The 14,950-nt window shown below is 34.0% G+C and overlaps 1 protein-coding gene across 1 annotated transcript in view; it reads right to left on the reverse strand.

Annotated features, from left to right (window-relative positions):
* Window positions 1-13,913, reverse strand: part of LOC145291283 (uncharacterized) — a 69,435-nt gene extending 55,522 nt beyond the window's left edge. The window contains exon 1 of the mRNA XM_080136934.1: window positions 12,922-13,913. Within this exon, the coding sequence (XP_079993060.1) occupies window positions 12,922-13,186 (265 nt within the window). The 5' untranslated portion in view covers window positions 13,187-13,913. The remainder of the gene's footprint in view (window positions 1-12,921) is intronic.
* Between the last annotated feature and the right edge of the window lie 1,037 nt (window positions 13,914-14,950).

A 14,950-nucleotide genomic window follows, 5' to 3' on the forward strand; every position in this document is an offset into this window, starting at 1 on the left:
ATATATATATATATATATATATATATATATATATATATATATTGTCCTGGTCAAAATCATAAGACCACTTAAGAAAGTAAGCGTTTACGCATATTATCGAATTTTTAATAAAAAAAATGGTTGAAACCATTGCCAAAAGGGAAAATATGATGAAAAAAAAAAAAATGAAATCTGCTTCATTCGAAACCTTAACCCTGATCTAATAATTATTTTTTAAAAAACAAACATTTTCACCTGGTCAAAATGATAAGACCACTGATAATTTATCTAACAAAAGGCAATTATAAATTGCTAAAAAGGGTCTCAGTATTTAGTATAGCCTCCATTATTACGAATTACTTCAAAAATTCTCTTCGGCATGCTTGCGACTAAGTTTTTTATCAGTTGCGAAGGAATTTTATCACATGAATCAGAAAGTTCCTTTATCGAATCACACTGGGTTCCATCCTTGAACACTTCTTTTGCCATCCGTCCCCAAAAGATTTTCAATGGGATTGAGGTCCGAAGAACATGCTGGATGATCTAACAATTCTATATTATTTGAAGAAAAGTATTCTTGTGCTTGTCGAGAAGTCTGTATCGCAGCGTTGTCTTGCTGGAAAATTCAATTTCTTCCACACAGACGTGGACCTTTAGTCCTGATAGAAGCATTTTCAAGCATTGAAATGTACTTCAATGATGTTTGCCGGCCTTTCATTACTTGCAACTTTAGGGTCCCAACTGACGAGAAAGCACCCCAGATCATTAAAGACCCTCCTCTACTATGCCGAGTTGAAAAAGTCTCTTTGGGCAAATTTTTATCATACCAATAGTGTTGAAATCCATCTGGACCATCTAGAGTAAACTTTTTCTCATCGGAGAAAATTACATTTTCCCACTTCTCTTCATCTCAAGTCTGGTATTTGGCGGCATATTTAAGTCGGTTAGTTTTGTGCTGTTCAAGAAGACGTAGTTTCTGCAGACGCTTTAAATGATTGAAACCCTTCATTTTCAGATGCCTTCTGATGGTTTTAGGACTACATTCTGCTGCTGTTTTGGCTCATACTGGAGTTTTTTTTAAACTTCTTCTGATACGACGATCCAGTGATGAGGTTATTTGTTTTGGCCGACCTGGACTCTTTTTGTGCCCATATTGATCTGGATTTCTTTAAAAAATTGTGATATATATATATATATATATATATATATATATATATATATATATATATATACGACATTCTTAATATACTCAGTCATGGGCATGCGAGCTACTAAATAAAGGTGTACTGATTTGCATATTGTTTTTGAAAAATGAGTGTTCATTAATTAATTATTCATTTTTTTCTGGTTTCTTATAAGATGACTGGTTTCATTAAACTATTACGCTGAATTTTATATATGTATAGTTGTATAATTGCCTTGAGTTCAGGTTGAAAACATTCTTGCACTCGGACACGTTAGAGTATATATAGAGTATATATATAGAGTATATATATATATATATATAGAGAGAGAGAGAGAGAGAGAGTATATATATAGTATATATATATATATAGAGAGAGAGTATTTATATATATATATATAGTATTTATATATATATATATGTAGAGTATATATATATATATATATATATATATATATATATATATATATATATAAAGTGACCCTATTTGCGTGTGTGCGAAATGTTTGGTCTACAGACTTGAAACTTGGCATATAGACTTCGATATGGACTTCGATAATACTTTCGATTTGGTTTTCAGCTGTACAAAATCGATACTAAGCGGTAAACATTGAAGAAAACGTTATCATTGGAAGAAGTAATCAGCTGATTGAATCGGAGTTATTTCAAAAGTTTTAAAAAATAACTCCGGTTCAATCATCTGGAATCGAAACCAAGACATTCAGTGCTCCAGCCATAGTCGTTATTTAGTGGTTCAGCTTTCGCCATTACCGTCTGAGCTATTGCTAAATGGAGGAAAAGGCTAAAAATTAAGCGACTTTAAGGTAGAAATGTACAGAAGTCGATTTACTTCTTCCAATGTTAACTTTTTCTTCAAACATTCAGAGAGGAATTTCGCACACACGCAGATAAGGTCACTCACTTCAACCAAGGTTATCACTGTCTCTGACTTATTCCATATAACTATGTCAGGTTTGACAGCAACATTTTCAAGGGGGATGGCTGTAAAGATTACATGGTCGTAATGCATGGTATATAGGTAATTTCCAACACTTCTTTCAGGATTTGCTGTTATACGTTTATTTTTTTACAGATGGTTCAGTGGAAGTACTTACATACTCCATCATGTCTCGCTGTGTAGTAGCCGTCCCCCAAAAAGAACCTTGCAACTTGATACCAGATGGCTCACACTTTCCACATCTGTGTGTCAGAACCTGAATCTGTTGCCATTACTGCGGTAGGATGTGTTGATCCAGTTCTGTCTTTGCAATGGATATTAAAAGTTACATTAGAAAGAAAATAATGATCAAAGACACTTTCCACCAGGTGGAGGCGGTTTCATATGCTGTATATGTGACAGGGAATTCAGATCGATTACTGATTTTATGAGCAACTATCGATCACACACCTAATGAATGCAGTTGTATGTGGCAAGGAAAGGGAAAGAGAGAGAGAGAGAGGGGGGTTATTAGGAAATGAATAGCTGAACATGTCAGTAATAATCATCTCTCTCTCTCTCTCTCTCTCTCTCTCTCTCTCTCTCTATATATATATATATATATATATATATATATATATATATATATATATATATATATATATATATATACTAAGAGAGAGACCCGACCTTGCCCGGGATTGCTTAATGCGGATTAACGAATCTTTCACCCTCCCATATTTTTATTGTCATTGAAATCGGTGAAATCGCCTATTTTTCAATCAAATCGATTAATTGCCTGCTCTAGTTGGGAACATAGTGACTTAGTCCACAATACACTGTAGTTTACATTGCTCTGTAGAGAACCTACTGCTGATTTTATAAAATTATCATTATATTATGACTTGGATTAAAGTTTAAAATGCAAAAGTCAAATATCATGGTTCAGTTGTGTTCTGAACAGAAACATTAATTTCAAACGCACCTCATTACATAAAAAAACTACTGTTGATTTTATACGGCGGGTCTTTCTAATTTTGCGGTGATAATGGCTTGAATTAAAGTTTAAAATGTAAATGTCAAGAATCATGGTTCAATTATGGTCTAAAGAGAAACATTCATTTTGAACGTGCCCCTGTCATATCAAAGAACTTACTATTGATTTTATATGTCGATCCTTTCTGCTTATGCGGTAATAAAACTTATCAAATTCACTTGTGATGTTAAGCTGTATAAGGCGTTAACTTCAGTCTAAATCGTCTGTTCCTTATTCCATCGAGTTTTATGATTATCAGTTATCGATACCTATCGAAGACATTCCGATACAAAACCTTTCTAAGAACACTGTGAGACACATAAAGTATATTCCTATAAGATTTCCAAAAAAAATCGGCTCAACCGTTTAGGAGTCCATAGGGAACGAAGGCTCACACAGACAAATTTCCTTATATATATGTGTGTTCCTGTATATATATATATATATATATATATATATATATATATATATATATATATATCTGTGTGTGTGTGTGTGTGTGTGTATACATACAGATATATGTTTTCTAATGTTAATAGTATACTCAATAGTTTCTAACAACGTATGGGCATGATTTTATAGAAAACTTCTCTTTTGTAAACAGCATAAAAATATATTTCTAATAGATATCTTATGATTAAGCTGTACTGATTTTTCTCTGATTCTAAAATAAAAAGTCGTAATTCTACGCCTCCAGCTCTGCTATATAATAACAAATCAAAGATGACCGCTTTACACCATTCTCAATCCGATCAGGTATTACTTCGGGAAATCTTCTCAATGCATATCACATTTTAGTTTGGCTTTACTTCTATCGTTTTTGTTTCGTCTGTTTAGTGCAATTTTCAGTAATATCTATTTGCCTTTGATGAATTGTTTGATGGCGCAACGGACCTTATCTAACAGATGAAACACGTATCATCTACTTATGAATAAAATATGGGCATTTGCCCATTAGTAAAATAATAAAAAACCCCTAAAAACAAAAAAAAACCCCAAATGCCATGATTGTGAACTGTCTGTATTTTTGATGATTAGAATGTAACCCATTACTTTCTTAAAGTGTATGTATATCGTAAAATACATTTTTATAAATGTTTTAGGAGAGATCTTCGGTGATGCACTGCCCTCATAACCGATTTCGGGTTTCGCATCATATCAGCCAAGACAGAAACGTCGGCCTGACCCCAGGCACGCCAAATCGTCTCCTTGAACACTATCAGCTACGTGTGCTGGCATTGCAAGAGAAATCTTCGGCTTTTCTTTTAACACCACGTCAACATGCATCCGCCATTGAGCCTAAATAAATGTATAGTCGTTAAGGGTGCGAAAAAAGTTAAGGTTATTTTTGAGTTCGTCCTTCGCCTCATTTCCTATTAAATTATTTTTCAGGTGACTGATCGTTTTAGCCGAATCTATTTAGACACAGTTAATGCTTTATTTATTTCTTTTAAAGCACAGACCCTCACTATACCTATTTTGTCAATGCTTTGCACATTGCCTCGCTCGTAAAACTCCTTCAACCACATCGAATAGAGTCATAGTAGATCTTTCATCTTCTTTCTTGGCATTATTCGATCAGTTCTTTGTATTTTTCCCCTTTTTTTCTCGTTGGTTAATGTGATGGTTTCCTCCCATAGGGATATGAATATATGGATATGAATAAATTGATCGAAAACTTCAATGATTTTTATTATTTCTTTCACAAGTAAAGGAAGGTGCAATATTAACATTCAGAACAATGCACGTTCAATGCGAGTGCAATGCATGTAAATTGTAGATTCATGAAGGGATAACATATCTGACCCAAGATTTGAGCGCTCGGAAAATAGGAGGACATTCGAAAAATGTAATCACATCATCATTAAAGACGAACGAGATTCAATGTTAAGATTACCAATCACTTAAAATCATAACGAAATTATTTTCATCGGAACTGATAATTCCCTCTTGAACAATTAGTTTTTATGTCCAGTGATTAAATAGCTGATAATCCTCAAGAGGACATGCTGTGTGACGTATCCGGAATTACAGGATCTTTACACACACACACACACACACACACACACACACACACACACACACACACACACACACACACACACACTATATATATATATATATATATTATATATATATATATATACATATGTAGAGAGAGAAAAAGAGAAAGAGAGAGAGAGAGAGAGGTGGGGGAGAATACTAGGATACATTACAGTGGCAAGAATCTTATCCATTATACTGTTAATTTTTTTTCAAATCGATACTTTTTAAGGGACTGAATAAACGAAATCAGTTTCAAATCTTTCGATTATGAACACTTCAGAAAGCCTTAGTTTCAAAAAACCTCGAAAGCAGAAAATGAACAACCCAAAATGAACTACTAACATTGAAAACATTTTATCTGTATTAAAAATATATATATTATTACTCTGTCATCTACATGCATTGCACATACATTCACCATTTACACACAAACACACATATATAGGAAAATATTTGGCATTCTCTCTCTCTTCTCCTCCTCTTTCTCTTTATATATATATATATATATATATATATATATACACACACATATATATATATATATAGTCATCCACATACAGTACTGTTTCGCTGTTTCACAGCTCATCAGTGCGGCTAGACAGGCAACTACCTCAAGCCAGGATTGAAACCCGACCGTTTGTACGGCAGTCAAGGCTCCTAACCATTACGCTATTGCCGGCTGCTTGAACGAGTAGTGAGTTTAACGATGTTTTGATATCGTTCGAAATACCTCCGCTCGATTTGTTTACACAAAGAGTGTCGCTTATATGCTAATGGTAATTCGTGTTTCACTTCTCAATATGCTCAACTCAAGGTGAGGAGCACTATAGTAATCCACATACAGTACTGTTTCGCTGTTTCACAGCTCATCAGTGCGGCTAGACATATATATATATATATATATATATATATATATATATATATATATATATATATAAATCATTGACAATGTTAGCTCTGCTAGTCAAATGTAACACGCCGGAATGAAACCTTTCCAATATGGCAGGAGATTTTTTGAGGGAGAGGGGATTTATGATTGCCATTTTAAAAGTGAGCTTTTTTATGTGTTTTACTTGCCGTCGTTGTCATTTTTTTAATCACCTTTCTTCCTTTTCACTTAGTTTTGAAATTTATTTTTTATCGTCTCTGAAGAGAGGTTAAATAAACCAAAGAAAATATTTTTCATTATGAGTTGCGAAACGGGCGTAAGACGGTTAAGAATAAAATATATGGATTTGCTGAAATAAAAAATAAAAAATAAAAAAATATGATTGTAGACTAACTCTTTTCCTCTGATAATTGTGATGCGACCAACTAGTATATATATATATATATATATATATATATATATATATATATATATATATATATATATATATATATCAGAGAGGCGGTAGCACTCTCTATATAGGGATGGCCTGTACACGCCTATATACGCCTACAAAACAAAACTATCCAAATCTCAACTAAAATCAACTTATAAGTTTCAAAAAGCACATATTCTTACAGAGAAGCGTCTTACGATTCCAGCGAGTGTCAGAAGTCGGTTAAAATGTCAAAGGAGAGCAAAAAAGAAAGGGTACAAAAATGGCCAATTGTTCTTCTTTCTTCTTTCTTTTGAGACGATGTATCTCGGTGTACGAACGGTCTCTGACAACAGTTCAAGCATCAATCGACTGCTCTTTACACGGAGAAGTGCAGTGACCCATCGCTTTTTAGCTAACTCCATAATTAAATAAGATTATGTGTAATAACAAGTTTTAAACACTATATACCCAATGTAGACAGACCACTTCGAATACGGAACTTCTCTCAAAAGGGACAGCTCCAAATAATACACCGGATTCTCACAGACGTTCCAGTTTGTCAGTGGCCTATATTTCTTGGCGCTGAATATTTGAGGTGAACGTTAAGGTTTTTTCTTTAAACAGTAACCCACCAGCGTTAATGAAACCACGAAATCTTTATCTCAGTTGATCAAAATTCTTATAAGAGTAACCTATCAGCAAGTACGACGTCAAAAAACAATGTTATAAAAACAAATAATTCTTCAGATTTTGGACTGTAAAATATGTACAAAATGTCAATGCTGTGACCAGGATTCGAACCTAGGTTAGCACGGCCACAACGTGGGGTCCTAACCTCTAGACGATCACGGCTAACACTGACGTCTGTCACTCTTGGCAGAAAGACACATGACTACTGTCAAACTATTGAAAAATAAGGAGGAAACTTGAAATTCTCACGTATGCGCAAAAATACACTATAGCAGCCATTGTTAAATGCAGCTGAATCTCTTCGCTCGCTAAGAAAAGTAGATCAGACCAATTCTTCTAAGAACTCACCAAACGCCAAAGGAAATAAGTTAAATTAACCGCAAAAGAAACTGCAAGAAAGTCCTCTTCTAAGAACTCACTGGAAGCTGACCAAAAAGAATCAAAATCCAAGCCCTAGCCACAAAAATAACTAGATATTGTGGCTACTATACACAATCTTCTAATAAAAACAAGTAAGTTTTCTAAAATAAACTACAATAAATTAACCAAGTAACCTCACACTGTCACTGATTAGGACTTCATATAAAGATAACAACTACACTATTGGTGTATATACCGTTCCACACTTTAACTATTGGTGACGGGGCAGTATCTCAATTCTACGAGAGTTGTCTTGCTATAAGATAAGTGATATTATAGTAAGATACACATAAGTGTTATATGTTTACATTTAATAAAAATGCCAAAGTCAGCACGTAGTAAAAAAGCTCAGAGAAATATAGACTATGAAAAAAACAAAGTCAAGGTATTATCTGAGCAAAAAAAATACTATCAGAAAAATGCTGAAATAATAAAAATTAAGTATCATGCAAATCCTGAGGCAAAGAAGGCTGCCTCACGTGCTGACTCAAAAGCACGGTATAACAGGGATCCCGAGGGGAAAAAAGCTGCCTCATGCACAAACTATTATAAATATAAATATCAAAAACTGCCAAATCTTTGCCAAAATGCCAAAGAATGAACCAAGAAAAATTTAATAGTGAAGGTATGAACATTTTAGAACTTTATAATACTCTAACTGTTTTATCAGAGAGGCGGTAGCACTCTCTATGTAATATAGTACCAATGGAGGACCAAGAGGCAACTCCTAAGGCCCAAAACCCAAAGACCTAAAACCCAGCAGGAAGCGACCTGCTACTAATGGAGGCGGCAATGAGCCGCCTCCTAAAAAAGACAATACTATCATGAATGTAAGTTTAAAAATAAGACTGTAAGTAAAAATACTAATTAACAAGAATAAAAAAGCATTGGAAATGCAAAAGGATATTGGGATGGTATGCCAAAAAGTATACAAACAAGATAGCTATGAATGGCTAGGCACATGGAAATAGAATTGCATCCAAAGTATAGCCTTATAGCTTTTTACAACCGTAATGGTGACACGGAATGAAGATTGGAGAAAAGCTATAAGGCTATACTTTGGATGCAATTCTATTTCCATGTGCCTAGCCATTCATAGCTATCTTGTTTGTATACTTTTTGGCATACCATCCCTATATCCTTTTGCATTTCCAATGCTTTTTTATTCTTGTATATATATATATATATATATATATATATATATATATATATATATATATATATATATATATATATATATACTGGACTTGCAAAAATCTTAAAATCCATCCCAGATAGAGCAAAACGGAGACTTATTGAATCTGCTTTAATTTCAAACATTAACACCATCAAACAAAGAAAAGGATTTTATAATGTAGCCCCAATCATAGGTAATATAATAATAAATGAACACAACATTAATTTAGATCCTGGTTGATAAAAAAAAATGCATATACATATATAAACCGACCCCCCGTCCACACACACTAGATATAAATTCTCTTTTTATCATGAAATTTTTTCTCTCCAGAATAGAAAGAGAACTGAACTTCTCCTCTTTCGCATGTGATTTATGACCGTCTTCCTGTACATCCTCGCCTAGAAATCCTGATGATGCCCCCTGAAATAGGGACGAAACCTTTTTTTTTTATTTTTGTTTTTACTCTTTTAGGTTTTTCCTTTTTATTCACATAACGTCTAAAGCATCGTTTATATCTTGCTTTATTTTATTCATATATGTATATATATATGTGTGTATATATATATATAATGTTTTGGGAAATATATATACATATATATACATATATATACATATATATATATATATACACACACACACACACACACACACACACATATATATATAATGTTTTGGGAAAATCTTCTGTTGCGATTTTATTTTACTCTTTGTGTATACACTAATCATTTTTTGCTTTGTAAAATATAACAACAAAGCATATATAAATGAACAAAAATCTATATTCCAAGATCCAAGGTTTTATTTATCTTAATCACTTCTCACAACTTATTAAAACTTCAGTACATTTTACAGACCTGTTTCATTTATGTAGAACAATCAATATTTTTATGTCAATATTGAATTTTTCCCTACCCCATACTCATCAGAAAAAAAAAAAAAATTTTCCTTAGAAAGAAATAAGCATAACAATATAATGTTGGAAATTAAGCATATAGAAGAATTCACAACGCGTATTTGTTTTAAGGGTAAAGCTATTCATATCTTTGTTCCCGTATGGGTTTAAAGTATATATTTTGAACTAGTTTTAATATACAAAAATATATTTTTTTTTATAAAATGAATTTGGTTCTAATTAAACTATGTATGTTTATTTGCGGTATATCTATCAGATATTTAATTAGATTGTAGACAGAGAATTAATTCCGTACATTTTAAATGTTGTTTTAAATTTTATGGAATCCATATTAAATAGAGAAATAGTCAACCACCTCAGCAGGAATAACCTTCTTAGTGACACACAATATGGTTTCCACTCTGCAAGATCTACCGCAGATGTGCTGACGGTTATATCCCACAGGATTAGTGAATCTCTCGACAAAGGCTTCCTTTCTAGGGCAATTGCTCTTGACATATCAAAGGCCTTCGACAAGGTATGGCATAAGGGTCTACTTCACAAGATTTCCAGCTACGGTATAACTGGAAATGTTTTCTCAATCATTAAATCTTTTCTCTCCGATAGGCTCATAAGAGTAGTGGTAGATGGACAAAAATCGGAGGCCTGCAATATAAATGCTGGAGTCCCTCAGGGGTCAATCCTGGGCCCAACTCTCTTCCTGATCTACATCAATGACCTCCCTAAACACATACTTAAATCATTCGTTGACATCTATGCTGATGACACGACCATCTACGGCAACACATCAAAGGCTGTAAATGACAAAGTTCTCTCTGATTCTCTCTCCTCTGATCTTGAGCGCGTGGTTCAGTGGGGGAAGATGTGGCTGGTTACCTTTAATGCATCCAAAATCAAACTCCTATCCTTACATCATCAACGCTCTGATCCCCAGCTGGCATCAATTGTGATGGATGGCTCTCGTCTGGGTGAGGCCCCGTGTTTTGACAAGCTTCTGGGTTTGACCTTTACTCCTGATCTGAAATGGAACACGTACATCAAGTCTGTGGCCAAGGTCGCTGGAAAGATGGTGGGATCGTTCTACCGCTCCAGAAGATATCTCACTACTGATGCAATTCTCTATCTATATAAAAGCCAAGTACGTCCAAGGATGGAATACTGTTGCCATATCTGGGCAGGAGCTGCAAAAAACAGCCTATCCTGCCTTGACAGAGTACAAAATAGACTTCGTGGCTTAGTGGGGGATGCCCTTTTCTCTTCCCTGCAACCTCTCTCCCACAGAAGAGACGTTGCGAGCCTGTCCTTGTTTTATCGTTATTTCCATGGCAGATGCTCGTCTGAACTCCAACCTCTGGTCCCCCCTCGCCAATCTTTCACTAAAAGCACCCGTCTAGCTGAATCCACTGTGAAAAATTTCCCCCACTCTATATCTGTGCCTAAATCAAAACGCGGATTCCATGAACAAAGCTTCTTTCTTAGAACTGCACGCCTGTGGAACTCTGTTCCGTCTGCCTGCTTCCCTCCGGACTACAACTTGGATGTCTTCAAGTCCAACATAAACAAATTCCTAATGAACCGCCCCCTTAAGTAAACACTTCATCAAATCTCCACACTAAGGTAATGTACTTGCAATAACCCTTATCACTGAGTGGCTTCCGGGCCTTGATAAGTGGTGATCAATGTGTAAAAAAAATATTTATTTCGTATTTAGGTGCAGCTATCTTTGTTTTATAAAGGACGCTATCGTATCGTTTATTATTCGTATAATCTTAAATTGTTGAGTATTGGTTACAAGGTTTCAAAATATAATTTTATCATATTCCATAAATACATATTGTCTATTATAATTAAGTTAGGACTGCTTAAGTTAATTCATATCAGAATCATTATATTAATTACTCACCGTCCATTTATTCAGCCATTTAGTCTGCAATTAAAATATTAAGTCAATCCATTTTTATTCATTAAGTTGTCAATATAAGAAGTATCTTTTTTTTATCACATATCTATACTGTACTTATAGAATATTTTAATTATAAAATATTTTAACCAGGTTTACTAGTCATAATATAACGGATATACTGTTTATATATATATATATATATATATATATATATATTATTTTTTATATACTATGCTATTAAATTATCTATTCTACTAAGGTACTAAAACGTTCGTGGACCTTTATTATTATAATTATAATATTTGCATATATTTATGCCTTGTACTTTTAAATTCACCCCTTTTTTTAAATAAACAATTAGTGTGTATAAATTATTAATTTACTTTGAACTAACTAATCTGATTTTAGACGGGGGAATACATATTTTATTCTATGCAAACAATATTGGCCCACTTCCTGCCTTTTATTTAATAACTATAATATACGGTGCAATGGTTGTATCGACTAGGTTTACTTGATGTATATTTTCTTGCACTTCTAATATTGACCATTTCAACTTATACTCGGAATTACTTCTACGTAATTCTCTTGCACACTTAGCTAGAGATATTAATTTCTTGTCCGTTTCTTCTTTGTATAGTTGCACAAATTTTTCTTGAACTTGCAGCAGTATGTTCTACTTCTATTTTTCATTGATTTCGCATTTATATACAATGGCTGAAATAAGACATTAATCTTCTAAGATCATTCATTAGTGTTTCTACGGTTACAAAGTAATTCTTCATCAGTATTCTGGCTGATATTTCCCTTACCTTTCTAAATTACTTTACCTATTTTTGCATCATTTGAACATATAGTTTTAGCTTAATTAATAGATGTCGAGAAGGATAAATCCCCTGTGTTTTTTTAATGAATTTACCTATGCTACTACCTTGAGGGAAGCTCTTATCAAGAATCTAGTAAAATTCCTTTGGCATGCTATTTAGAATGTAAAGCGGATTGAACCATATACAATTTCTACGCTTGTTTATCTTATTATTTCTAGTTCCGAAATGTTTGTGTGGGATTCTTATTTTATTCCGATCTGAAAACTTTTTGCTCTTATTATATTGTTTTTAGAATTTTTATGTCTCTGACTGCCTATAGCCATATTATATAAGATAATATGGGATGGTTTCCTTATTCTAACTCTTCCGCCCCCTCCCATTAGTTCATTAGGTTCATTCCTAACATAATTTATTTCACTGTTATATCCTGACCTGGTTAAGGCTTCGTCATGATAGCAAAAACAACAGCAAAAGAGAAGGTTAACTGTTTAATTACTTACCGAGTCCCGGGAGAACAATGTTGCATATAAGACACGTGACGGCCACTGGCTTTGACATGGCCGGAATAAAGTTCCTCAAGTTCATGTCCTTGTTGCTCGATGGCTTCACCCTGGACTGACATTTGGCGAATGACGGTGGCGGTAGACTGTGCATGATATAGGCTGGCATAATCGGCCTGATGTAGCCGCTGGTGTGCATATCCTTGCGGAGGTTCCGCGGCGAGGGACACGGCGTTGACGAACCTCCGCTGTAGATCATCTGCATGGTGATTGGCCGTTACCGAAGATAATGTGGGAAGCAAGAAGCGGATAAGATTTCCGGCAATATAAAGGTAGGTTGGTTGCAGTATATGTATGCAATGTTCAAACCGTAATGCTTCAAGTGGTTAAGAACGTGATTGGATGTCCAATGTTAAGGAGTTCCGTCACAAAATGGCGCCTCTATTTACTTGTCTCCTCACAATGTCGGTTTTTAGTATTCGTGAAAATTCAGTTCTGCTAAAAGGACAACTCTTGATTGGCTCAGTTTAGAAGGATTGACGACACTGATTCACGACATAAAAGATGAAGCGTAGTGAAGCGAAATTATGGTTGATGTTTTAAAAATGCCTTTCTGATAACTCGAGATAGAGGTGAACCGTATGGAACGAACAAAGATTAGAAATGTTTAATAAATTGTCTTTGACATGAGGCTGATTCATAAATATAGAAATGTAGAAAAAAAAAGGCTGTAGATAGATAAATAGATAGATAGATCGATAAGAGAGGGAGAGAGAGAGAAAGAAAGAAAGAAAGAGAGAGAGAGAGAGAGAAAGAGAGAGAAGAGGAAAGGGATATATAGAATCCAACTTTGTGATTTACTGGCTATACATACCCGGCGTAATCCGGGAGTTTTATTTTCTAAATTTCGTTTTTGTTTCGCTTTTGTTTTTCTTTTTAAATCGAGTAAATACTTTCGATTAAAAAAAGCACAACTTTTAGATTAATCAATATATATATATATATATATATATATATATATATATATATATATATATATATATAGAGAGAGAGAGAGAGAGAGAGAGAGAGAGAGGGGAAGAGAGAATTAGAGAAAGAGTGAGAAGGAGGAGGAGAGATCAAGAGTACTGATTATGTGACGAATGCGCGGAAGGGGAAATTGCCAGCCTTTTATGCAATGGAAGGAGAGAAGAGAGTGAATAATAATGAATCTTAAAATAGTATTAAAATGTTTTTTGATTGATAATGAAGAACAAAATTCAAAGTATAATTATCGAGAGAGAGAGAGAGAGAGAGAGAGAGAGAGAGAGAGAGAGAGAGAGAGAGAGTTAGTGAGTGAGTGTGTGTGTGTGTGTGTGAGTGTGTGAGAAAGAGAGAGAAAGAGAGAAAGAAAGAAAAAAGAAAGAGATGACAGAAACAAAACGTAAAAAAAGAGAAGTAGTTCCTAATGCATTTTGGTTCCTGCTACTGGGTCCATTGTGTTTATAGAAGATTTTATTTTTATTAAATGATCCACAGTTACTATTATTTATTAAGCCTTTTGCCCCGATTTACCTTTCTACTACAAACAAAATCCGTAAATTTAAATTATTTCCATTTCCTTTGTTTTCTATCAGATGTCATTTACTTACAACTTCTTGCTCGTGGTCATCTTTTTTTTTCTTTTGTTTTAAAATGTACGTAATGTTCGACTTCGACTGACAGGTGTGTGATTCACGGAATAATTAAAAAAAACAAAACAATACATTCTGGTTAAAATTCAAATGTTACCGGTGATACTGCCAAAAGCACCCAATTAAACTAATGGAAGTATATTAATAGACGCAGAGAAAACAAAACATCAAGTTCATCTGCTGCTCGTTCACTTCACGTCCAAGGGAGATAATCTGTAAAATATTAAATCAAGACATTAAATTAAGCAAATGTACGCAAAGGAATTAAACAATGCAAAATATTAATGTAATTTCGACATTATTTATATGCATCTTGTCGTACTCGAAATCTGTACAGAATATCGAACGGGATCTTT

The sequence above is a fragment of the Euprymna scolopes genome, chromosome 12 (assembly GCF_053919585.1).
Source record: "Euprymna scolopes isolate OS-2025 chromosome 12, ASM5391958v1, whole genome shotgun sequence".
NCBI lineage: Eukaryota > Metazoa > Mollusca > Cephalopoda > Sepiida > Sepiolidae > Euprymna > Euprymna scolopes.